Below are 27,628 nucleotides of genomic sequence, written 5' to 3'. Positions count from 1 at the left end.
TTGAAAGGTTGAAAAAGCAAAAAGAGACAGAGTTAACTTCTTCCTGGAAGAGGAAGAAGGTATCTCTAGAACTAAGGGACCAGAAGGGAAGATGTGGCATTAGCAAAGTTTTGGAGAAGTCCCTGTATGATGAGCAATTTTAGATATAAAATGGAGGATGAGAATTGAATCGCGTATTTCACAGGGTCATATGCAATAAAAAATTATGATGAGTCTGCTTACAAACCAAAAGGCACTACACATACATCCACACACACTCACACATACATGCACACACATACAGTGTAGATAGAATTTTAGAAACAAACTTTAGTTCAAACTGTAGTTCAAGGCAGAGTCAGGTTGAGATCTCACTCTTCTTGAGAAAGATGGGAGGTTTCCCTGTAATTTGTCCAGCCCAGATTACTAGGGCAGGGAGAGAGGCAGGGACACCAGGCTGAAGCTTGGTTCAAATACAGAGTGTGTGTTTAGTGGAACTTCTCTTCCCAATTATCTCTCAGAAATTCAAGCACAGTGAATGTTCTAGTAGCAGGATCATGTTGCTTCCACTCTCCTTTTTTATTCTGGCTTTTTCCCTTTGCCTGTTCTCATTTTTTCTCTTTTTAAATTTATTCTTGCTTATAATTTTGGTCTTGTAGGAGTTCCTAGTATCATAAATGTTTCCTCCACTCATCTGATGGTCTAGGGCATAAGAAATAGGCGGAGTAAGAAATTTGCCAGTGCCAGTGCCTTATCTGCTCCCCTCTCTCCTCCACTTCAAGAACTAAGTAGAAAGATAGGAAAAAAGCCTCATTTACAAAACCTCTTTCCCTCAGTGACTCCATATCTCCAGCCTAAAAATAACAATGATATTCTGCTTCTGGGAAATGTTTAAGAACACACTTAATTTCTATGCTTTAAGAACTATCTTCCCTCTTTTGAAGAGGAAATTTTCATCTGATTTTTTAATTCAACTTGTGGAGGGTCACCTGACAGTGAAGTCAATGTTTTAGAAAGTGAGATCTGGAACCAAAGTGCCTGGCTTCTTTGTGGTTGTGTGACCTTGGGCAAGCGACTTATCCTTTCTGTGTCTTGTTCTCTGCATCCATAATATTGGCATAATATTTACTTCTGACATCATTGGGTTGTTGTGAGGGTTAAATAAGTTTATCTAAAGTACTTAGAAACTAGTGTATAGTGAGCAATCAATAAATATGGATTTGTATTATTGTTGCTATTATGACTTAAGATGAGGCAATTCTTGTCTCTACTGTGTTAATTGAACCATTTGCCTTCATGTAGTTTTATATTATGTAGAAGCTCATCAAAATTTGTCTTTGGGGGAAGAAAAAGAAGCACGAATATATTATACATGATGGCCTTTTTTCCCCAGAAATTTTCAATCCAAAAAACACAAAAATTCATGTACTTCTACTTTTGCTTTTCTTAAACCAACAGCACACCAGACAGCTCAGAGCCAGCCATGAGACCACAGAGCACAGGGAAGCAGCCAGGATGAGGGTTGACTTCTCCTTCCTAATCATGGGCAAGACAGCAAATGACCTGGATCGAGCCGTAAAGTTGGCTCCTGTGGAAAAAAAATTCAATAATATATTAATAAGATGCTTATATAATAAAAATTTGGAGAAAATATTTTTATAACAGTATTAGGCACATAGTAGGTATTCAATATACAGTCATTAAATTTAATGATTGAATAGATGAATCAATAATAAATCCAAGATTTATATTTCTGAAGAACTACAAAATTCCCACAGCAACACATAATAGTTCTTTCCAGGTCTGTCCACTACTGATGGAGAATTTTTCCAGTTTTGTACCAAGAGACTTTCTTCTGTCCAAAGAGCTTTGTTATCTGGAAACTAAGAGTAGAGAAACTCAGATTGAACCATTTTGTCTTTTAGATGGAGCAGAAGAGATTCCTCCTGTGCATCTCTCTAAGAATTCATCTGGAACCTCTCCCTTTTTGAAGAGTAAAAAATTAGGTATCATTCCATTATTATTCATGAAACAAGGCATAACATAATATATATAAAAAATGAAACTATCTGCACACAAATGTTCACACCAGCTCTACTCATAGGTATCAAAAACCCAGGAACAACCCAAATGTCCTTTAATGGGAATAGATAATGATGTAGACAATGGAATACTACTCAGGAAGAAGAAGGAGGAGCAGGAGAGAAGGAAAAAAAGAGAAAGAAGGGGAGAAGGAGGGAGAAGAGAAAGAAAAGGAAAAGGAAGAAGAGGAGGAGAGGGCAAGAGTAGGAAGGGAAGGGGGGAGGAGGAGGAGCAGGAGGAGGAAACAACAAACTACTGATAACTTGCCACAACTGGGATGAACATCAAAGGCATTATGTAGAGTGAGAGAAGCCCATCTCTAAAGGATGCATGCTATAGGATTCCATATGAGATTCTAGAAAAGACATATCTACAGAGAGAGAACAGATCAGTGGTTGCCAGAGGTTAACAGTGGAGAAAGGGGTATATGTGAAGACAGATTTTTTTGGGGGGGGTGATGAAAATGATCTGTATCATGATTATGGTGTTGATTACATAAATCTATACATGTATTTGAATTAATAAAACTACACACACAAGGTCAATTTTACTGTATAATTTTAAAAGAATTTTTAAATTAAGAAACCTGTCTATAATTTTTAGAGTGATGAATATATTCATTATCTTAATTGCAGGGATGGTTTTCATGGAAGTTGACATTCATCAAAATTTATCAAATAGTATGCTTTAAATAAGTGTATTTTATCATGTGTCGATCATATCTCAACACACACAAAAATTTTTAAACTTTGCTTATGAACACTATTTAGTTACAGTCAGCATTTTAAAATAAAATAACTCATTCAAAACCAAGAAGCAAACTCCAAACTTCCACTTTCATCCAAATAACTCAGACAAAAGCAAAATTTTTATTTATTCTACTCAAAGAAATACCTTGTTTTTCTTTGCTGTGCTCTTCTTGGGTTGAGCCTGACAATTTGATTGGAAGTCACAGTCAGATCTTAAATCTCTTGACTCCTGACTGACTCAGTCCCAAAGCTTCCATAACAAAATTAGCTAGAAATGTTTCTCGTTTGTATATATCTTATACTTAAGCCATATTTGGTTTGTTTGTTATCAATTAATTGCTTTTTATGAGCATCTGAATAAGCTCAATCAAGCCTAGAGACAGGGAAATGGATTTTACTAGGGATTCACAGAAGTAAAAACAAAATTCTTTATCCTTTTATCCATTTCCCAGTGATTGCTCAGTGATTGTTTACTTGACTAAGTGGATAAGTTACTGTTCCCATTCTTAAGACAGTTACAAGCTAGTAAATAAAACAAGATACACATAGCAAATGTTGGTAAAACGAATCAGAATGTGACAACCATCACCAGAATAATGCAAACCAATTGCCTTTGGGACGTTATTTTTCATTGGTATGATCAGGGAAAGCATCCTGGAAGAAGAAGTATCTGAGGGGGCATTGAAGGCTGAACGAATACATGAATAAAGACAGACAGGAGAAAATAACATTCAGATGTTTAGAAAACTCACCTTGGGAAATACTTGGAATTAACAAAAACATTTGGAACAAATTTTGGGGAGCATTTAATGTCATGCAAAAAGCCCTTAAGAACATTCTGAAAGCATGAGGTGTGATAGAAAGGAAGACGCTAAGCTGAGAAGTGGAGCCACATAGAACACAGAAGATGAGTTCATAAAAGTGTACAGAACACAAAAAATGGCAGAGAAGTTGAAGTCAGGGAGACCAAAGAATAGGAACCTAAGTCTAACAGAGACCAATAGCTTTCTAATAATTTAGCAGCAGAATATTTTTAAAATTTTCAATCTTAAAAATAATCTCAACATATTCACTCTTTCATAAACATTTATTTGTGCCTATGATGTGCCAGACTTTTCAACTCCCTGAGGATTAGGGTTGAACTAAGCAGAATCTCTGTCCCTTTGAAACTTGTGTCCTGATGGAAGGACCAACACACACATATCACTAATGTCAGGGAGTGATATATGCATGATGTAAACCATGGAGGTTGTAAGACAGAATGACTGGAGGTAGGGCAGGATTGGGGATGGTGTGGACTGAGTGATCCAGAAAAGGCCTCTCTGAGGAGAAGACAGTTGAGAAGAAATCTGAATGAACTGATGGGTGAGCTTTGTGAATTTCTAAAGGAAATGAAATTCAACCACATTTAGAATTCCTCTAGTTAATCATGTATGAGGTGGGAGTGCGAGGGGGAATACCTGGCTCCTTTAATTTCTTCTCAGCCCAACAGCCCCTGAGGGCCTCCTGGGAAGCCCAGGTCCCCAAGAAATGGTCAGAAAAGTCAAAGCCTAGACCATGGTAATGCTCAGGAATGTGGAAAGTCTGGGAAAGAGATCAATACTACAAACTTGCAAAAACTCTTATGTGTCTTAGCAGTGTCAGGAAGTACAGAAGTGACAAACGAACCCGATTTGGTTAACATTTTACCCTTTAAAATATATCCACCCAAAAACTCAAGTTTAAGGCAAAATTCCTGGGAATACCATAGTCAAGGACATAAAGCATGTTTATTTATGAACCTGCATATATTAGGACACCTTTACAGATGTTGAAAGAATATTTGCCCTTCAAAATTAACACTTACTAATATTACCTGACCTTAGAATGTAATCGTTTTGTTAGGAAAATGATCCACAAGTTAGAATTTTTAAAAAGGATTATGATTATGGGACTTATCAACATCACACCAGAACATTTCCAAAAGACCCATTTATCATTCATGGTTATTAAGTTGTCTTGAATAGAGGTTCTAAACTTTTTGGCATCAGGAACCAGATTTGTGGAATATAATTTTTCCATGGATCGGAGTCAGGATGATTCAAGTGCAAAACATTTATTTTGCACTTTATTTCTATTATTATTACATTGTAATATGTAATGAAATAATTACATAATGCACCATTTTAAAAAAGAGGCACAGATGGAAGTGGTAAATAAAATAATGGACAGGTCACAAGTGGACTAAAATAAGTGTTGGATTCTGACTTAAATTCTGCACCAGGTGCAGCAGTACAATTGAAGTACATCAACTCACTTGCCACTAACTGATAATGTTTTGATATGAGTCTGTAAGCAATTGACTTATTATAGTCTCTGTGCAGTCAAACCTCACTGCTAACGTTAATCTGCATTTGCAGCCATTCCCCAGTAGTATCACCACTTCAGCCATTTCAGATCATCAGGCATTAGATTCTCATAAGGAGCATGCAACTTAGATCCCTCACATGTGCAGTTCACAATACATTTCACACTCCTGTAGACTGAGAATCTAATGCCTCCACTGATCTGATAAGAAGTGGAGCTCCGGTGGTAATGCAAGTGGTGGGGAGTTGCTATAAATAAAGATGAAGCTTCACTCACTCACTGCTCACCTTCTGCTGTGTAGCCATGGACTGATACCCATCTGTGGCACAGAGGCTGGGGACCCTGGGCTAGAACATATGTTGGTTTGACTTAATATTTATTATTAATTAAGACCCAGACTTGTTAATTTGTAGAACACTGACAAGATACAAATGATTTTTGTCCAGTAAAGATTCAAATGATATCTGTAGACATGTGACCTCAAAGTTTATGGTTTTATTGCCCTGTATTCAATTTAGCAAATGTGTTGCAGCATTTCTTCCCTGGCTATTTGGTTACTATCTCTCAGATGCTCTTTAAACCAGTTTTGTCATCTTCCTGGTTCCCTCATTTGTGAGTTAAATAACTTGTTAAGTGTTCATTATCTATTTTCATGAAAGCCACATTTAATACTTTAGAGGGAGCTTTTAAGAAATGTTTTATCGAGACCCACGTGGGCAGGCGAGACCTCATCTCTACAATAAATCGAAAAAATTAGCCGGGTGTGGTAGTGTGTGCCTGTAGTTCCAGCTACTTGGAAGGTTGAGGCAGAAGAATCACCAGAGCCCAGCAGGTCAAGGCTGCGGTGGCCGGGAGCGACCACTGTCCTCCAGTCTAGGCGACAGTGAGACTCCAACTCAAAAAAAAAAAAAAAAAAAATGTTTTATCAAGAAGAGCTCGGTTATATAAGCAATTTACACACAACTTATATTAATACTTCTAAAGTACAAGGATGTTAATGAATATAACACCAGGTGAGAGTGGTGAGAATAGAACCCAAAGATAAGATTTAATGATACTCAATATCCCATGACTCTGTTTCTTATAAATTAAAATTTTTCCTATTAATATCCAGTCAAATGTCATAGGAATGAATAATAAAAAAGAAAACAGAACACTCAAAGTAAATTTTGTTTTTTGTTTTTGGGGGGTTTTTTGAGTTGGAGTCTCAGTTCATCGCCCAGGTTGGAATGCAGTGGCTCGCTCACAGCCACCCCAGCATCAACCTGCTGGGCTCCAGCAATCCTTCCGCCTCAGCCTTCCAGGTAGCCAGAACTACAGGCAGGCACTACCACACCTGGCTAATTTTTGATTTATCGTAGAGATGAGGTTTGGCCAAGTGGGCTCAAACTCGTGGGCTCAGGCAATCCACTCACCTCGGCCTCCCAAAGTGCTGGGATTATAGGCTGAGCCACTGAGCCCAGCCCAAAGTAAATTTTAACATAAAAAGGATAAGGTACATTTGGATTCTTGCTCATCAGGAGTTTCCTGAGGCTTAATTTCTACATGTGCTTTTTCTTGTCACACCTTAGTGATATAACAAAGTGATTTTTTTTTTCCCCTAAAATACAAAGACCGGTCAGGAATAGTGGCTCACGCTTGTAATCCCAGTACTTTAGGAGGCCAAGATGGGAGGATGGGGCTTGAGTCCAGAAGTTCAAGACCAGCTTAGGCAACATAGCAAGGTCTCATCTCTTCAAAAATATTTAAAAATCGCTGAGTGTTATGGAGCACACCTGTAGTACAGTTGTAGTCCCAGCTACAATACTTGAGAGGCTGAGGTGGAAAGATCACCTGATCACCTGAACCGAGAAGTTGGAGACTGCAGTGAGCCATGATCATAAAACTGCACTCTGCCTGAATGACAGTGTGAGACACCAACTCAAAAAAATTAATTAAATTAAATACTATGACTGCTTATTCATAATGAGCTATTCCCATGATAAGGTCAAAATGTTATTTTCAAAAAAAAAAAAAAAGAGAGAATAAAAACACAGTGTGCTACATTTACCTGGAGGGGAAGTGACAGTAAAAATAAAGCGCCAGTCTGACCCAGAGATCAAGATTGCCAAATTGGAGAAAACAACATAACCATCTTGAGTTTCTGCCTGGGTACACCCTACAAACAACACAAAACAAAAATAGATGTTAGTTATCTATTCGAGAACAATTTCTTCAAGTCTTCTCTGAAGATAATCAATTGGACAATAAAAGATTTTTTTTTTTTTTTAATGGAAAAAGTGACCTAACCTATCAGGTTACCTTAGACAAGACTTGAAGCCAAACAGTTCAAGACAGAATAGTAATAACTAACATATATTAAACGTTTGCAATGCCAGGTATTGTTCTTTATACACATCATTGTATATAAACTACACAACAGCCTTACAAAATATGTTGTCTATATTCTAGAGATTAGGAAACAGGCTCATGGAAGATTAAACTATTTGGTGCTGAGATTACAGCTCAAATCTGCCTGATTTCAAAATTTGTATTCTTAAACACTACTGTATATTGACTATTTTATTATTAAACGTCTATCAAAAAAAGAAATTCTTTTATCTTTCTAGGTGATCAGTTTCTAGAGTCTGTCTCTTCTGTATCCAGGAAATCTATAGTTTATGTGGTAGCATAGATCAGGATCACAGCAATCTATCAAATCATGACCGACAAAACTACTCTGAGTTAGCAACATGGATTGCCTGAGCTTTGATTTCCCTGAATAAAATACAAAATAAAAAGCTTTCATCTTCTAAAAATAGGCCATTTATCTATAGAGTGAAAGAAGAAAATTTAACTCAGGATCACATTCACAATATCATTAATTTTCTTTTGACTCCACTATCCCTAAATTACTTTGCTAATTAACAGCTGCTACACTTCACTTTGGAAATATCATGATGATTGGTATGGTGGACGAAGGGTTAGAAGAGTGGTCTTAAAGTTTACAAATTGGTTTGAGATCTCTAAAGCTGAAAGGTATCATAAAGATAATATGCTTAGTGTTACATTTTTCAATTCAATTGCTTAATCTTTTTTGTGAAAACATTGTGTTTTCTCACCAATTTTGCAGAGCTAACTAAAACTTCCTTTTTGAGAAACATCTTTTCCTTCATCTCTTCAGAGTTCCAAAATAAATAAAATGCCCAGAAAAATGGAAATAAATAAGCCAAGACTCAAATAAATGATAGGCACCCAAGATAAATGCAGTTTATACTCTTTAAAACCTATATGCATCAAAATTATGGTCAATAAACTCTTGCAAACAATGAACTGCAGACTACAGATGTTCAACATGAAATCATTTGCTGCAGTTTTTCCTTTGACAAACGTCCTTATTGTTCCCATCTTTGGAAGAATACAAAGCAGCATTTAATCGAAATGTGTCCGTAGAGCACAGTGAGTCTGCCTCGTAGAACAGCCGCCAAATTGCCTAATGGAAAGTGCTTTAGCTCCAAATGGGTTTGCTTTTGCGTTAAATACCAGCTTGCCTTAGAGATCGCTACAAAGATTCCCATATATATCTATGATATTCTCAGATTTGAAGCATATGTGCCCAAAAGCTGAAGCAGTTGCTGCCAAGTACAGTACATTACTCCAGGGTTCATCATATCTTTGGAATAGCTATTATGAAATATACAAATGCAATTGACAGGCTCTCTGATCAAGCTGGTATAAACAACATACTGGCTAGGGGGATTTGGGATGAGGTGGGGTGTGCTGGGCTTGAGCAAGACTGGAATTGATTACACAACTACCAGGGAATGTTACCTGAATGGGTTTCTGCAGGATAGATGGTTTCTAAAATACTTTTGCAGCCCAAATCATCCCCACAACTATCCCACTCACCCCTAACTGGGTACACTGGTAAACTTCTACATCATTAATATTGAGATGCTACCTTTAAAAATATTAAAAAAAACATATTTTTCATACCACTCTGATCTAAATATGTCAAAGGATCTGGAAGACCTTTAAATAATTGTCTTTGAGTACATAAATTCACTGATCATGGTAATAGATTGTAACTTCTTTTTCACTGAGGTGGGTCTACTAAAAAAAAGAATATAAAGTTAAATTGCAAAATAAAAGATTTAGACTAGATATATAGATATGATTTTTTGTTGTTATTTTGTTTTTCTTCAGGAAATACTTATAGTAAGTAAGATAATCCATCCCAAATGCTTTTGGTGCCGGTTTTCCTGAAGTTAAGAGGTATTTCATGATAGCTTCAAGAGAAACTTTCAATCATATGAAACAGGATGTTTGGATGATGTGGGCGTCCTAAAAACAGCAAACACCATGTGATTTTTCTCCCTACTTTGTAACACAAAAAAACTGTATGTATAGGAAAAAACCCTCAGCTCATTCCTCATACTTTCATATTGAATTTCCCAAAAAGGACACTGCTGAAAATACTGATCTGAGTGGGCAACTGGCTTGACTGTGGCTTGGTGTCTGTAGAATAAAATAGTAAATAGTTCATGCCTCATTCATTTTGCATGGCCACAATATGATTCTATGCTGGTCAGTGATGACATTTTTAGGATAAGTGAAAGAAAAATAATGAAGGATGGGGTGTGACAAGGGTCAGGAATGGGGCAAAGTAAAATATGGAATCTGAGTAAGGTATGGAAGAATGGGTAAGGCATGGAGTATAGAAAGTCCAGACTATAGTTAAGGTATAGAGTGTGGCTAAGGCAGGGAGTGTGAATAAGGTCCTAGGTAATGGTAAGGTGTGGAGTAGGAGTAAGGTTGTAGGACATAGAATGTGGGTAAGGTTTGGAGCATGGATAATGTATAGAGCAGAAGATGGGGGGTAAGTTTTAGAAGTTCTGTGCAGATATCTGTTGTAAATATTACTAAACATGAAACAAGTTGGTAATATTTTGGATGCTGCCATATACAGAAGGGAGTCACTGTTATGTCCTAAAAATGGCATTAAAGAACAAACAGAATGACAGCATCAAAACAGGCAGTAAAAAATGCAGTTTTGAATGTTTACTTTTCACACCGGGGAAACTTGGATAGGTTCACTTAATTTTCTTGCTTTTTAAATGACATGCCTTGTTTCTGCATGTCCAAGGTCCATTTGGGGCTGTGCTCTTTCCTTGGGACTTTAAACCCAAGGGATTTCACACTTAATTGCCTAGGTAAAGAAATGATCAATAGCAAAAATATGAGTCAGCCATACAACTTACTTTCACCAAAGTGAGCAAAAGATAGAATGGAAAGTCTATGAGGACATTGCCACAGAATTTGCAGCATTATGTGGGCCTTAAAATTGAATTGTACAAAGAGAAAGTGGAGAGGGTGCTAAGAGCAACACGACTTTGAAGTTTTGGAGAAAAATATTTTTGTGAACAGGCTGAAAACATTTAGCTTCTTAATAAGTAAGCAGATAGGGTAAAGAAGTTACAGGCCCAGACATTTAAAAGGCAACTTGAAAAGAGAGTGGGCAAATTTATAGCTCTAATAAGAAAACAACAAGATGAAACAAGCTTTAAGGACTAAGAATTTTGAAGCTCTGAAATGTTTAATCATGAGATGTCAATTGCTTCCTCAAGAGAGTTTTCAGAAGGGGATGGTTCTGTTTTCTGGAATTGATGAGGTATAACTATACAGGAAACAAAATGTATAAGCCAAATTAAATGGTGATGCTAAAAAGAAACTGAGATCTGATCTGAAGTTCATTCATTAAAAACAATGTCAAGTGAGAATTCATTAACTTGGAAACTTATCATAACAATGTTATATCATTCCTTTTTTTTTTTTTGTGAGACAAATAAAGAATGAAAGAACAACATTATCAGGAGAGGTAGTTGTTATGTACCAGATAATAGGAACAGTATTAGGCCAAAATCAAATTTAATTAGAAGAAGAGGCAAGATTTAGCACATCTATAATCGACTTATTCCTATCTATTTTGGTATTTCATATATAATGAGCTCAGACTCATAGCCAGTGGAGAAAAAGTAGTATCTCTAAAGTCATAGTCTATTCTTGGAGTCCAGTGATTTGGCAGATAGGTTGATGATGTTTGAGTTGGTAAATAAGTCATTTCCAAGTTTGGAAAAAAAAAAAAGTTTCAGGGAACACAAAACCAACAGAAATAGAAATACCCTAGCTGACTCATAAAGAACACAAGAAATCTGAAAAGCTGAATTTTTAAAGGGATATCAATATAATTCTCAAATTTATATAAGGATGGAAATATTTGAGTAATTATGTAAAGGTACATACAAATCGTAGCAATTTAAAACTGCCAGTGATTTATAGATATGGAGCCTCCTTTCAACATGTTACTGACATAAAAGGTCCATCATTATGATCACAGAAATAACTCTGCATAAATAGCACATGGAACCGTATTTCTAAAAGGGGGGTCTGCAAAAGTTAACAAGATTTTCTACTTACAGGTATCATGGTATAATAGGTTATTGTACTTAAAACAGATAACTACTATTCTCTTTTGCTCATTTTATCAATACTGATATCTCTTTATATAATATGTATGTTTTGATATCTATTTTTATTTTCAAAAACAACAGAACATATTTTTATTTTTATTTTCAAAAACAACAGAACATATTTAGAAAGTCTTTCTAATCTAAAACAGCAATATTATATTTTGTGAAGAGATTTGTCTGAGTCCTAATTTTTGGTCAGAATTATTCAACAATTCTGAATTCAAGTAGACATGATAAGCCCACTGACTAAATTCTTTAATGAGAACCTATAAGGATTTTGAAGAACTGTCAGGAATGAGGCTGTGGGGAAAGGAGTGGATGCTTTCCTTTCTGGGAATATTTTCTCTACCTTAAAAATCATCTTTAATCAGTCTGAATTCTTGAGACACTTTAAAACTTCCTTCTTGAAGAGGGATTAAAAGGATTTAACAATCCACTCTTGATACTGTTATAATCTCTGGCCCACTATCCACATATAGGGGATAATTGTGGAATGTCCCACTGGACCATCCTATTCTTGATTACATCAAGTTGATATAAAAAGAATTTCCCTTCATCTCAGGTTGAAGCTCCAGGATTGACCTGCAACCGTGTATGATTGGAACTTCCTAAATGAGAAGGAAATACACAATCATATCTGTAACCAGAGGAAAAATCCCAGATATTATGATGAACATGAGCCTCCTTACAAAAAGAGAAAACCCCTATGCATGAAGTTTGAGACCCTTAGGCAAGATCTGTGTGTTGGAAAAGGCCCCCGTTGACTGTACACAATAGAAAGAAACCTCTAAATAGGAACAATGATTAATAATTTATGGTAAGTTTGAAGGGAGACAGGTAAGGTAACAGGAAGTCCTTTGGACTCTCTGGAACACAAACTATAACAATTATAAAACAGAATCCCTTGTTTCTGCTGCCTTAAAGTGAAAATTATTCATATAAAAAGATCTTTATCTTAATCTGGTCCAGCTGCCAGCCTGTACTTACCTTTTTGTATTTCTTCTCATCAAAACTCTTGCTTACTTGGATGGACTACTGAGTGTTTTATCACAGAAACAAAGAATTGAGTATCATGTGTTCTCACTCATAAGTGGAACTTGAACAATTATTGTAGTACTATAAGAAAGGGATTGACAGTAGTCGGAAACTGCCGGGGGGGGGCCACACCTCATCAACAAGGGTACCTGCATAATGAACATTTGTATCTCTAACCGTGAATTGCAACCCACCTCTTTAAAATTAAAAATAAAAAAAACATACTCTTGCTTTTTGCTCCGCTTTCAGTGTTTCCCACTTTAGTAAATAACACCAATATCCACCCAATATCTCAAGGTCAAAACCTAAAAGTCTTCCTTAAGTCCTTGTTTCCTTTACTTCCAGTAGATTCTGTTGATTTTACTTCTAAAATATACTCGATCAATGCACTTGTGATCTCCACCATTATTTCTTGCCTGGCCTTCTTCAATCACTTGCAACTGCCTTTGTACGTTTACTTCTGCCATTCTTGAATCCAAACTCTACTGAGCAGAGTGGTCTGCTAAACATGAAAGTCAGACCTTGGCACTGGCTTACTTAAAACTTTCTAAAGGTTTTGTGTCTCACTGAGAGTATAGTCCAAACTTCCCACCATGGTCTCTAACATCCTCTGGTATCTGTCAGACTCCATCACCCTTCTGACTTCACCTCCTTTCTTTATCTCCTTTAGTCATTTGGTGATTTTGCCTTCTTTCAGTTACTCGAACACATTCTCCTTAAAATATTTTTTGTAAAGGGAGGCCCAAACTTTACCTACACAATGACCATTTGTATACCTAGCCCTGAATTATACCCCACATCTTTAAAATAAATTTTAAAAAAATATTTTTTGTGGTTCACATGTTGTACGACTTTAAAACAGAAACACAATGATTTCATAATAAAAAATGTGTACTTTTTAAGCTCCAAAACAAAACAGGATAAACCAGTGGCAACACTCCAGCTAGTCCTTGGGGATTCTGAATTCCTCATCTGTGACAGCCCACTAGGGCACACCTGCAAGCGCCTTTTAATATCTTTGGGTAGGCTGTATTTCAAGGGTGTGTGTGTGTGTGTGTGTGTGTGTGTGTGTGTGTGTAGTCAGGAATTTAGAAACTAATTTTGCCCCATACAAATCACGTTATACCTGCTTGTTTCTCTCTAGGCTGGGCCCTAAAATGCACATTCCTTGGCCTATTTTGGAATATGTAATCAAACTATCTTGGCCCAAGGTAGTTTGCATATTAAATAGATTTTCAGATACACAAGTTGTAAGGAAAGTAGATGGAGCTGGCAGTGGTGCTGGGATTGAAGAGGAAGGCAAGATAGGGCAGAAAAAGGTAGAGGGGGAAAATAAACTCTGAGGGCTCCTCTGGGTCAGGAGTTTTGTATTTAGCATCACATGTATTCTTCATAACATTGAGAGCATGTGTTCCTCTTATATAGACTCCCCACTGTACTTAGCAAATTGCTCTTTGGGCCAGTCCATGATACTGTACCAAACAAAGGTGTGTGACTGAGTAGTCTATAGAAAAACAAGTTTTGAGATCCAGCCAAAGATGCCATTCCCTTTTCCTTATACCATATTAGGTTATAGATATGATGAAAACATTGTCCTATCAGGCAAAGGAAGAGTGAGGTGAAGACGGTGACATAAGTATTCACTGACAGCCTAATCTTACTTTTCCCAGACACTGACACTTTAGATTCCTTCCAAATAATTACTGAAAAATTGAGTATTACCAACTTTGCGATGAATTTCTGAGTGCGAACATTTTCTGTGCAGATAAAGTAGTAATCGGTACCTGTAAGTCGCAGATACCTTCCTACCTTTTAGCACTGAATCTGATGTCCCTTCCAGGGAAGCTGAAATGGTCCAAGGCTCTGAGGGGGACCCCAAGGACTCCACTCTTCGATTCTAGAAATGGTAGGGGGAGGAAGAAGAAGTTGGATTCAGAAGAAAATTTTGTGAAGTCTTCTACAAAAGAAGATTCAGACAGAAGCCTTATTCAGTAGATATGAACAAAGGAAGAAAATGATAAATAAATGTTGTCTTTCTCAAGTTACGAATATGTCAAAATTAATTTACTTAAAAAAAGGAGATTTTGCGGCACAAATTGGGGCAGGGCAGCATAGAGGGGAAATGAAAGCCAAGTTTATGGAATAGAAGAATGGCATTATGTGCTAAAGGTTAATAAGAAAAGGTAAAGAGAAGAAAGCAGGAGAGAGCTGGATAAGTGTCAATCTAGACAAAGTTGACAGGGTCGACCTCAGAGTTCAAGTGTGGAGTTCAGTTACACAGTCTTCTCTCTGCAAGCATCTTAGGGGATGCGGTGGTAAAGTAAAGAGGAGCAGGCAGATTTAATAACCATATTTTCCTTTTTATCTCCATGAGTTTTATAACTGTAGAAAAGATACAATAGAATCAAAGGACACTGAGCCTGCAATTAAAACTAAGCACAGAAGCCTCGTGATGATTCACTTACCCACACAGGAGAGAGATCATTGAACATAACATAAACCTGTAATGCATATGTGACTTCATAAGCTCCTTTATTAGCATATGTAGACTTCTTTAGACTTAGATTTCCTTCCTTGAGAAGGCTAGATTTCATAGAATATATGAGAGACTCAATTAAAGAATTTGCTTGAAGAGGAAAAATCAGAATTTTATTTTTACGCTTGATCAAATTCTGAAAAAGTCATAGAAAATGGAAGGAAGACAGGCTGTGAACTGGAAAGAAAATGAGAGAAGTAGTGAGAAGTTCTAAGTGCAGCAAATTGCACAGTGGGCACTCTGTAAATCTATATGAATGATGACAAAATCTCAGACATACCAATTGCAACATGCTGCTCAGCTCTAAAGAAATATTGCTACCAGTGAGAAGTTACCTGTTTGTCCACAAAAACAAGCTGTGGCTGCACAGAAAGCTCTTTCCCCACTTCTCCATCTGAAGGCTGGACTAGGATGGAAAGAGCATAGGGCCGAATGTATATTAAGTTTCCAGTTTTAAAATTGCTTGTATTTCTGGAAGATATCAAAACAAACAATACATCCATAGGATTACAAATATCCTTGCAATCGCAATTTTCCATGATACATTATCACTAGTGAAAATATTTGCATTTGCCTCTGTTTCTAGAAGCTTAATAATATACTGTGTAGTCAACATGCTTTATGCCAAAGATTAATTATATATTTACGTATATATTTCATATGTTTTCTTAGCCACAATAAAAAATGGACCTGGAAGGGGAAAGCACAAATTATCGATTTATAGTCTTATCACTATTTATTATGATCAGCCCCTCAAAAAGGAACCTCAGTGAAGGAACTTATCAGCCTAAAATACTTAAAGGGCAGGAACATGTTCAGTAGTAGGCAATTAAATGAGCTCTTTCAAAAAACGCTCTGATTTGTAGTGTGTTCCAGTTTCCTTGGTAAAATACTACTGCCATAGCTAATTCCAAGATACCAAGATAATGTCACTGAACAGAATTGAGGAGAGATGCTCAAGAGCAAACTTTAGCACAGCGTAGTTTGTTTAATCCTCACAACAACACTTTCATATTTATATTCTTCAGGTGTGCTTGCACTAAATCGGTTCAATAACTGTGGCATTCATTGATTAATGTATTTTAATTGCATGAAGCACCTGAGGATAAAAAAACATTTATAATTGATATTTACTGAACACTTACTATATACAAAGTACTATTATAAGTTTTCATATATGAACTCATTGCATCTTTAAAATGATACTCTGAGGTAGGTACTTTTATTTATACATGAAGAAAATGAGGTCCAAAAAGGTTTCAGTAGTTTGCCAAAGGTCTTACAAATAGTGTTGACCAATGTCTAGAGTAATTAACCAATGGGCTATGTTGCTTTTACCACATTCAAACATATTAATTGCTGATATGACTTAGCAATAAAATGGAACACATATAAAATAGTTGTGTGATTTACTATACCTCAAGCCGAAGATTAGTCCTAAAAGAGGAAATAGCAGAAAAGCAAATACAATGGATCACAAAATATAAAGGTTCTGGAGGAAGTTATTGCCCTCTCCCCTGGAAATTCTAGAAAAAGTAGGCAGAGTGGGGCTATGTGTTCCTAAGAACTCCTTTGGTCGTCTACCAGATAAAACCCAGCCTCTACCCTAGAAACACTACCTGGGAATTCAACACATACCAGCCCAATCATCATTTAATAGTTTGCTCAGCCTGAATGGCTAACGCTCCTTTCCTTTTTAAAAAAGAAACAATTTATACCAGATTTTTAAAATCCATGTTATTAATTCTACTCTTCTATGGGTCCCAGGCTATTGAAAAATTCTAACATTGTTACCCGATCTTATTTCTCCCCTCACCTAGTCCTTAACTGCTTTCTGATGAGGGCCAGGACACAGGCAAGCAGTCTGGGTTAAAGAAACTGAAAGACCCCATCAAAGATTCTGACATAAGTACATTGCTGTCTAGAGACGAAGGGTTGGGAACCAACTGCCTGAGCACCCGCTGAAAGGCCCATTCCTGACACACTTTAAAGTTTATTGTGAGCAAACATATCTTATTAAATGTAAACAGCATCTCACTGGAGGTCAGAGACTTGCTGCTGCAGCATATCCCAAGGTAATACCACTTTAAGCTCCACATAAACTCTTAAACAGTTTCTATCCTAAAACCTGACCATAGGTGGTACAGTTTTTTACGATATGTTATAATAGTGCAATAAATCTGTTAGCTTAAAATCGAATCTCCGTGGCCTTTTAGAGAAATCATCATTAAATGCAGGGTCCTGTTAATGATGCCATCGAAGTGAAATTGTTTAATCTGCTAAGGGGGTGAAAGGTCACCAAATGAATTTTTTATAATACATCAACTTGACACGCAATAGGGAAAACTGTAATAGATAAAAGCAAAGGAAAAGGGCACTGTCTTCTTCTGATAGGTCAATAGCAGCCAAGAGAGTCACTCATCCACTTTCCTTTCACGATGGGGCTCCTTTTGCATTTAATATGGACACCCAATTAATACCTCAGCACCACAGACAACCTCATTTTAGGTGACTTATAGCAATTTCTCCCCCTTCCCTGAAATGAAAGTGATCACAATACATCATAGCATTGTGCGAATTAACGTTAATTGATTCAAGTTACCCAGCAATGATGGGCCACTTATATAATCTAGGCGTTATTGGGTGCTAGAAGGGATGGAGGGAAGATTAGATTCCAGTGTCCGTTGCTGTGACGACGGGAGTCACCTGACGCCTTGTTAGACAGTTGTAAGGTTCTATTGCTGGCCCCAGTGGGGTCGTCAGTAAACTGGAGTGATGTCCAAACATCATTACACGCTGCTCCAATATTAAAGCAAAGGGATTAGCAACTTATTGCAAGCAACCTGGATTTGTCATTGTGCTGTCGTTATCCAATTTCCAACTGCTAATGTGACTGTAGCCTGCAGGCAGAAGGACCTACAGCCAAACTTTAAAAAATGGGGGAGGAAAGTTCCCTCCATTCCTCCCAGTTTTAACCACTATTTAACAGCTTCCAATACCCAGTCAGGCATGTGAAAGAATTTTTTTTTCTGTAACGCTTCAGTGCAGGCTAAAGGAGAAAGATCAAGGGAATACAGATATTTCCTAATTTAGAGATCACCCCTATTAATTCCAACTCTTGCTTTTCCATTTCACTAGATCAGAAATGTTTACCCTGTGGAAGAAAGATGAGATTATTTCTATTTGCATGTCAAACTCAGCAAAACAAATAAATAAATTTTATTGGTGAAAACTGGCTCTGGACAAGCAAGACCTACTGTGGTGGGGTGGGGGTGGGGATTAGAGATACTCTCTTCAATCTTCTCCTCAAAGCTACTAAGCCAGGTTCCTGTAAAAATCCTCAGGTTCTTATGGACTGTTTCAGGGTATAGTGAGCATTTTTTTATCTTTCTTGTTTTAAATAGCTAGATAAGGCAGAATAGTCTACAAGTACTATAAGGGGATTTGAATTCTAAAAAACGTTTGGATGACTGTACCCTGCAAGAAAAAGGTAAATTCTTTAGTCAATTCTATTTAACAAATATATGTTAGCTCTCCTACTATGAAAAAACATGGTGAGATATGCAAAAATAAATGAAACACCATGATCTCTGCCCCTGCTATCTTTTTGAGTTGATACTTAACGTTTTACTTACATGTCATGGAGCTTATATGCTCCCTACTAAGCCTATCCTGGATTCCTTAGTAACCTGTCAACTCCTGGGAGGAAATACATGTCTTATGATCTGACACTTTCCTTCTGGCACTAGGTTGAGTGTTTCCAAGCCTGGCACACATAAAACACCCAATATGTGTTGTTATAGTAACACTTTGCCAAATCAGTACCCATCATGCACTTCCTCTGCTCTTAGGTAACCAATTGCCTCTGGTATGCCACCATCCATCTTGGTCTGACCAAATTCTGTTCTGGTGCATTTCTTAAGCAGTGTGATTACTGTTATACTGTAATACTTAGGATTAAACTCTTGTGATTGCTTGGGATTATTCAGTTCTAGTTGAAATCGGAGTAGCCCCAGGTGTAGATTACAGTGAGTCAGAAACACATAAAGACATGGAATAAACATGGCACATCTTCCAACCAAGTCAATTATAAGCAAAAATTCAGGTGACAAAAACCTAAGTATTTAATTGGTAATATTAAAATAGTATTTTATAATAAATCTAGCATGCATATCTTATCTAGGAGAATAAAAACTCTGAATATATTTTTAAAGATCATACACAAATATTCAAAATTTTCTATTTGTCCTGGGAGGCTATAGAAGGCATAGTCTTGCCAGGCAAACCACCCAAGGTCTTTCTAACATAAGAGATTTAATACAAAATACTGGTTTCACAGGAGTATTAGAAAAGTAGAAAAGTCAAACAGGCTACACTATTTGTGATAAATATTGAATAATCATTTACTGTGAATGACAATGTACCTAGGTACTCTTGTGAATAGTAAGTTGAAAATATATATTAGCCGGGCTCGGTGGCTCAGCCTGTAATCCCGCGCCTTTAGGAGGCTGAGGTGAGTGGATTGCCTGAGCCCACGGGTTCGAGACCCACCTGGGCAGCGAGACCTCATCTCTACAATAAATTAAAAAATCAGCCAGGCGTGGTAGCACATGCCTGTAATTCCGCTACTTGGAAGGCTGAGGCGGAAGGATCGCCGGAGCCCAGCAGGTCGAGGCTGTGGTGGCCGGGAGTGGCCACTGCACTCCAGTCTGGGCAACAGAGTGAGACTCCAACTCAAAAAAAAAAAAAAAAAAGAAAATATATATTAAAAAGATAAAAATATACTCAATTAATGTCATGAAAAAATTAGGTTATTGGTTAAGCAGGTTCTAATTAAATTAATGATTTCTTTGTAACAGATGTAGAATTAAATTTAATGCAATATCTCACTAAATACTGAGGTAAATATTTTTTTGTCCATTAATTTTCAAATCTTTCAACTTTTATAGGAACTATATAATATTTTGGACATAATAGTTGTTTGATTAGTGTTCGGGAATTTTTAAATTGAAATATAGGCTTTCAATCTATCAAATTCAATTAGGACTTCATCATATGTACACATATTCTTAAATTACTTGATTTTAAGGTAGTGTGGTTCAATTTTGGAATTAGAGTTACATGTGCATGAGGGTAGGGAATTGCCGAATGCAGACATATCAACAGCAGCAGTAGATTGCAATTAACATTCTGTTCAACAAAAAAATAGCAGGCAAAATATAAACTGCAGAACAAGAATGAAAGATTTAGTGGTCTGAGACCATTTAGTATAAGAACAATAGCACCCAAGGGCATCACTGCAAAAATAGGGCTGTAAAATAAATGATAGTTTTAATGGTGATCATGAATCATCAATAAAAACTGCGAATGGTCTATATTACTCTCCATTTAACAAGGCTGAATATTATGTAATCTCTGTCTGTTTTTTTTAAGAGTAAGAGTTGAAGACTTTTAAAATATGTCAATAATTAAAGGAATAATTTTTAATTATATAAAAAGCTTGACTATGCAAGATATCTCATTTTCCCACAAAGCCACATATATGAAATACTATTACGGTGATTTTGCCATCCACTCTACTCAACAAAGTAGTGAATTTTTATTGTAGTGAAAAGAAGAAATTATGTAAAAATACTCTTTAAAGGCAAAGTTGTGGTTTTGACATTGAGAAGAAAAAAGACAAACTGGCAACACAGGAATCTTTTCTAGGATAAATATTCTACCAGTCTTGAAAAGAACATCCTCCCGTGTTGACAAACGGTCTATACTTAAGTACTCCAAACAGCTATTTCCTAGAAAGCAGGCGCCCCAGAGACATGGAGAAGAGAAGTGGCAGAAGAGACAACATTAAATGTGAATGGATATCAATAGACTTGTATCACCGATTGACTCTCCTAATTTTCTTCTCTATTTCAAGTCAGCCTGACAGGGTGCTCCTTACACAGAATCGGGGAACTTAAAAAGTCACTAAAGTAATAAGTAAACACGTATACACATGTGCACACACACATAGATCACAATCCCACAGTGTCATGCTCACCCTCACTATATTTTCGGGGCCAAGGTTCATGGCAGTGTCATAAAGAGCATTATGTGACATAGCATATTACTCTTTTATTACTACATAACAAATTATAAGAAAGCTAGTGTCTTAAAATAACACAAAGGTATTTTTCCAGGGAGTGGGCCACGAGTCCAGACAGGCTTGGCAACTTTTAATGCTTATGTAGAGGCTCAACTTAGGAAGAATTCACTTCCAAACAGGTTGTTGGCAGAATTCATTTCCTTATAGCTATAAAAATGAGGTCGCTGTCTCTTTACTGGCTGTCAGCCAATGTCCACTCTCTACTTGTAGAGTCTACCTGCGTTCCTTTTCATGGGAACCCATCAAATTCTTCTCACACTTGGACTGTCTCTACCTTCTTCTTCTGCCTTCTTTTGCCACAGCAGGAGAAAGCTCTGCTTTTTAAAGGGTTCATATGTTTGCTTGGTAATTCAAGCTTGATAATTCAGCTATTCTTTCTATCTTAAGGTCAACTGTGTCACATAACATAGTTTAATCATGAGTGCTAACTCATCACATTCATACGTTCCAGGTAATAGGGAGGCACATTTTTAAGAAGCCATTTTTAGAAATTCTGACAAGGAGAGACAGCTTTGGCATTTCAATAGCTAAGCATTCATAAAAGATACACGGATATTTAATTTTACTATGTGACAAAGAATATTATTTAGAGATTTTTGGTTTTTTAGAATAGGAATGAATGAGGCAAGAGAGAGGGAGAGAGAAAAGAAGGACATTCAAGAAATCAAAAGTTAACTCAACTGAAAGGAAGGCAAGCAATATAAACTATGTTCTGCCAGTATTCTAGATAAAAGACAGTGTATAGAAATAAAAGTCTGTTGAGGAACCCGCAGTTTAAGAAGGTAGATTAAATATATGTTTATTTTTGCTTCCTCTAAAAACTTCACTAAATTTACCTGAAAATATAAATGAGTAAAAATAATGTAAATCAATAATAAAGACAGGCAAGGAGACAACAAAGGCAACAGAGGTCAACAAAGTTTTAGAAATTGAAAAGTAGGTTCATGGAACTGATTTAGTTAAGCAGAGGACGCTTAAAGCCTGATGTCACTAGAAGAGGGGAAAAAATAGAAAAGGCCAATTCACGACATACTATTTGCTTTAAAAGTAGATGGCAACTCTATTTCTCGCTGCAAAGCAACGTTGGTACATTCTGTGAGAAAAATGTATCCAGTATGGTCTAAATTTGTTGAGATGCATACAACCCCATTAAATTAAGCAGAGTGAACCACTGGAGAACATTTTTGTTACTCCTCATTAAAAGGACTGAGTCCCTAGACTCATTTTTGCTGTCTCAAGGCCAATTCATTGGCTTATCAATAGCTCTCCAGTGAATTCAATGGAAGTCCCAACTGACACCGATCAAAGCTGAAAGACACTAAGCTGGCCGTGGGGCCTACGTAGAGTTTCATGGTTGTTTACCATACTCCAACTCTTAGAAACTTGGAAAATCTTGCTAATTCTCATTCAATTCCATAGGACATGGTGTTTCTTATTCTGCAGAGATTTGTTCAGATATACTTGAGAAGCAATCTTTCCTTACTTTCAGAGGATTTGCTTTTTGCCCTATGTCTAGAAAATCTCTCCTAAAGTACCAGAAAAAAAGGTACATAGGGGACATAACACATCCCAACAGGAAATCAATGCTATAATATACATGTTCAGCAGATTCTTATGAAATCAGAAATATATGAGTCAAAAGTAAAAACGATGGCTATGACAGATGTTGAGTGATACACAAAGGTAATTTTTTTTCCTTGAATGTTTCACTTTTTCATGATAGAATGATATTCACCATACACGTGTGTATGGCTAAACTTATGCTAGATCTGCTCTGCTGGTGTCCTCTAATATACCTCTATTGCTTTTACTTGTTGACTTTTCTTTCCTTCTAGTTAAAGATTCAATATTCACTGAGTCTTCTTTTTATGTAATATAAAAATCAGTCATTTTGGAATAATGACCTAATAAAAAGCTCAGTTCTATAAAATCTAAATAAAATTAAGCAATGAACTCTTTTTCTCTCTAGAGAAAATGTATGTAAGTGTATATATAATATACTTACAAAAACTCAGTGAGATCTAAATGAGATTGGGATAAAGAAAAAAAATAAACATAAGCTAAGATTTAGTAGTACCTTGTTTTCAGATTTCTGAATCTCATATCACCATGTGTAGTACCATAATAAAGACGCCAACATGGTGAAAGTTTAGTGGTTGACAAAAACATCCAAAATTTAATACGTTATGAGAAATTATAAATTATAAATACTTTTAATTTCTAAATTAACAATTCCCAGACGCCTTCAGATATTCAGAAAAACAAAATTGCCTCCTAAGTTTTCTTTTCATCATATATATATATATATATATATATATATATATATACAAATACATATATGTGCGTATATATCTTTATTATAAAAACAGAGAAAATATAATATAAAAACATGAGCTAAACTTTCATTTGAATATGTTGCTCTGTATTTAAAAAGGCAATCGGTGTAGTCTTTGAATATGCATCCAAATGTTTCCTTTTGCCTTTGCTTTTTATTTAAGTTCTAGTGAATCCCACATCATTTGGAGATGGCTATGTAGAAGTAGTTACTACTCATCAAAAAAAATTTTTTTTTTTAGTCAGGGTCTCACTCTGTTGCCCAGGTTGGAGTGCAGTGGCACACTCACAGCCACCCCAGTGTCGACCTGCAGGGCCTCCAGCGATCCTTCCTTCTGTCTCAGCCTTCCAAGTAGCCAGAACTATAGGCGCATGCAACACCTGGCTAATTTTTTGATATATTGTAGAGACGAGGTCTCACCAAGTTGCCCAGACAGGTCTCGAATCCCTGGGTTCAGGCAGTCCTCTCGCCTCAGCCTCCCAAAGTGCTGGGTTTACAGGCTTAAGCCACCATGCCCAGGCCCAACTCATTAAATATTAATTGCTTATTTATTTGTAGTCTCATACATAAAATGAAAAAGCAACAAAAACAAGAGTAATATATGTTTCACCTTAGAAACCCAAGAACCTAGCTCACTGCTTAAATTCATTACACAAATAAATGAATGAACAAATGATCTAAAAACAAATTGCTTCAGAAAAATTTCTTTTTACACACTTTCACCTTTAGGAATCAAAATATGATGTGTTCTACTATGTGGGAAACAGAATCATCATGAATAATGTGAATTTAATACAGAACATAAAAAATAAGAATTTAAGTTTTTAAATTGTTCCTTGAATTTGTAGTCTTATCATAAGTAGACAGGTTATATAATTCAGTGTAAGTAGATTGACATTTGCAGCATATGTCAATATGGAGACAAGAAATCAGCCCTCATTCAGATGTTATTATAATTAGTTCTTACCCATAGCCAGTGACTCCCTTTGACTGAGTCACCAGTAAGGCCCCAATAGTCATATTCAGAACATTCTCTAGTACTCCAGTCTGTTGAGCAGTGATGACTTGGTGAGCCAAGTTCTGTAGCTTGTTACTTGATAAAGTTGGAATTATTCCAGTGCTCCTTACTGTTGGCAAATCACCAATTACAATGACAATCACCTTTGAGATAGTTTCCATAGTTGTTGGTGATGAAACGCTGTGTGAGTTCATTTCCATCATGAGAGGTCTACGTTGACCAACCTTTCTATAGTAACTGGTACAAGTCACAGTTGGGCAATTGCGCTTTCGTTTTGCTCTACTGTCAGCAATGGCCTTTAAGGTCCCTTCGTTGCCAGGCATCTTATGAATAAACCTTATTTGGTTTTGGTCAATCTGTAAGAAGTCAGTTAATCTTTTAAGGGTCACTATTTCCCAGTCTTTTTCTAAGACTGAAAACGTCACAGTGAGGGCTAAATGAATGGAAACGCTTGAGCGTATTTCAATGGGCTCTTCTCCTTGTAGGACAACGTACAAGAGGTTATCCATGATGTTGAAATAGTTGACACCAATAGATTCATTCATCAATAAGGAAGCTGACTGAACCATAGTGGGTGGAATAAAACTTTCCCTTAAGAAAACATGGGGGCTCTGGAGCTCATGGTAGAATATAGCCAAGAGAAGCTTGGAGGTGTTTTTGTTCCCCAATAGAAAAAAACGCAAAACTTGAGGAGTCTGATCCACAAAACAGACCTTGGTGATCTGCCTAGTGGGTAAAATGGAATAGAAAGTAGATACAAACCCAGAGGTAGAGCAGGGAATATTGGTATTTACACTACTAAAGATGTCAACAAAACCACCAGTCACAGATACAACTGGATATAACTTCCGGATTTCCCAAGTGGCATCAACATTATCAAGAATTAGGACTACTTGGTCAGTCTGCTTGCAGATGAAACCTTGCATCATCGGTCGGTATGTGCATTTTTGTTCTTCTCTAAATGTACCTATAAAATTAAGGAAAATGAGTGATACATGAGTTGTAATCGCACAATGATAATTTGAAATCTATCACTCTCACATCATCTGTAACCTCATAAAATATTTATTGAACATCTAATTATGCTAGATACTCAGAGTATAAAGAAGTTTTGTGGAAAATCTACATTTGTTGCATAATAGCTCTTTAATATACTTTAAAGGATATGTTACACAAAATACACGATTTAAAGTTAATAATGGAGATAATAACTAGTGAAAAAGAGTTAAATAAACAATGACATAATCATTGAAGGCCACTGAGGGGAAAAAAAAGCGAAACTGCTTTTTACTTCTCTCATACACGCAGTACAACACAGAACACTTCACTTCTCATCACCAAAAATGTGTGGGTTTTTCTTCCCACCGACAGCCAATGATCTATTGGATAGAGCAACTGGTTGTTATACAATTTATCCCAGTTCTAATGCTAACCAAAACTAATGTGGACTTTACAAGTAAAGACTCAGTCTTACAAAACTGCCTCCATTTCAGATGCCAAACACAAGTTGTAGGTCGTGACCTGTGCTTCTGATAGAATAGCTATAAATCAGGGTTCCCATGACCTCTTGCTTGAATTCAATTAATTTTCTGGATAGTCTCACAGAACAAAACATTTTGCTTATGTTTACCCATTTATTATAAGGTATATTAAAAGAGATACAGATGAACAGCCAGATGGAAGAGACGTATAGAGCAAAGTACGAGCAAAGGGGCACAGAGCTTCCATGCCCTCTCTGGATGTGACACCCTCCAAGTGTTTAGCCATCTGGAAATTCTCCCAGTGCTGTCTTTTTGGAATTTCATGGAGGCTTCATTATGTAGGCAAAATTGATTAAATTATTGACCATTGGTGATTGACTCTACCTTCAACACCTCTCCCCTCTCTGGAGGTCAGTGGGTGGGGTTTAAAGTTCCAACCCCCTAATCATTTTGTTTATTCGCCTGACAAATAGCCTCTATCCCATTAAACAAATGATCAATTGCCCAGGAAATTCCTACGGATTTAGGAGGTCTGTGTCAGATGCTCCTATCACTCAGGAAATTACAAGTTTTAGAAGTTTTGTGTCCGAAACCAGAGTGGAAGTCAAATATTAGAACAAGAGATTATCCTATCACTATTATCTAAAAGAGGTTTAGCATCTCTGTCTCAGGAACTAGGAGCAGAGCCAGATTATCTATCTATGTACCTATCCACCTATCTATCTATCCATCCATCCATCTATCATCTATTTATCCATCATCTATTTATCTATCTATCTAAGGGGGGGAACTCCCACAAAACCAGAATTATCTTTTGAAAAGCAAGCCCCTTGTAGTAGACTTAGAATTTGTTCTTCCTGATCAAACAGTCAACCAAAGTTTTTATGCGGAAGTTCTGAGAAGGGTGTGTCACAATTTGAGGAAGAAACATTCCCAGTTGTAGCAAAAAGTGACTATCTCTTCCATCATGACAGCACAGCTGCTATGCTGAATATTCAGCAGTTTTCAACCCAAAACCGCATGAACCCCATGCCCCACCCTCCCTATTCACCCAATCTTGTCCCAAATGACTTGTTTCCCTGGATGACAAAAGTCCTCAAAGGAAAATGTTTCACCTATGTGGAAGAGGTGAAAAAAAAATGGCAGAAACACTAAAAGGTGTCAAAATTGATGAGTCCAAAACCTGTTTTTGAGCAGTGAAACAGCATCTCCATAGAGTTACATCAAATGAAGCATACATTGAAGGTGACTGTAAAGAACATGTAAGAATAAATACACAATTATTTAAATAAATAAATTCCATTTGGGGGGGTCCCTCCTCATATATATGTTGTAGGGTAGCGTATTCTTTCAGCTTCACAGCTAATTATTGGTGTGTATAAATGTTTAGAATTATTGGCAAATGTGGGCAAT

General features: G+C 36.6%; 1 protein-coding gene across 1 annotated transcript in view; it reads right to left on the bottom strand.

The window, feature by feature from the left end:
• LOC103267649 (fibrocystin-like) overlaps window positions 1-25,371 on the bottom strand; it is a 37,961-nt gene extending 12,590 nt beyond the window's left edge. The window contains exons 1-5 of the mRNA XM_008065229.1: window positions 24,684-25,371; window positions 15,572-15,707; window positions 14,510-14,597; window positions 7,207-7,314; window positions 1,409-1,567 (exon numbers count right to left, since the gene is read on the bottom strand). Of these exons, the coding sequence (XP_008063420.1) occupies window positions 1,409-1,567; window positions 7,207-7,314; window positions 14,510-14,597; window positions 15,572-15,707; window positions 24,684-25,303 (1,111 nt within the window). The 5' untranslated portion in view covers window positions 25,304-25,371. The remainder of the gene's footprint in view (window positions 1-1,408; window positions 1,568-7,206; window positions 7,315-14,509; window positions 14,598-15,571; window positions 15,708-24,683) is intronic.
• Between the last annotated feature and the right edge of the window lie 2,257 nt (window positions 25,372-27,628).

Source organism: Carlito syrichta, unplaced genomic scaffold (assembly GCF_000164805.1).
Source record: "Carlito syrichta isolate Samal-C Ts95f unplaced genomic scaffold, Tarsius_syrichta-2.0.1 Scaffold308193, whole genome shotgun sequence".
NCBI lineage: Eukaryota > Metazoa > Chordata > Mammalia > Primates > Tarsiidae > Carlito > Carlito syrichta.
The sequence above is the reverse complement of the archived record's forward strand: the minus strand, read 5'-3'. Positions and strand labels throughout refer to the sequence as shown.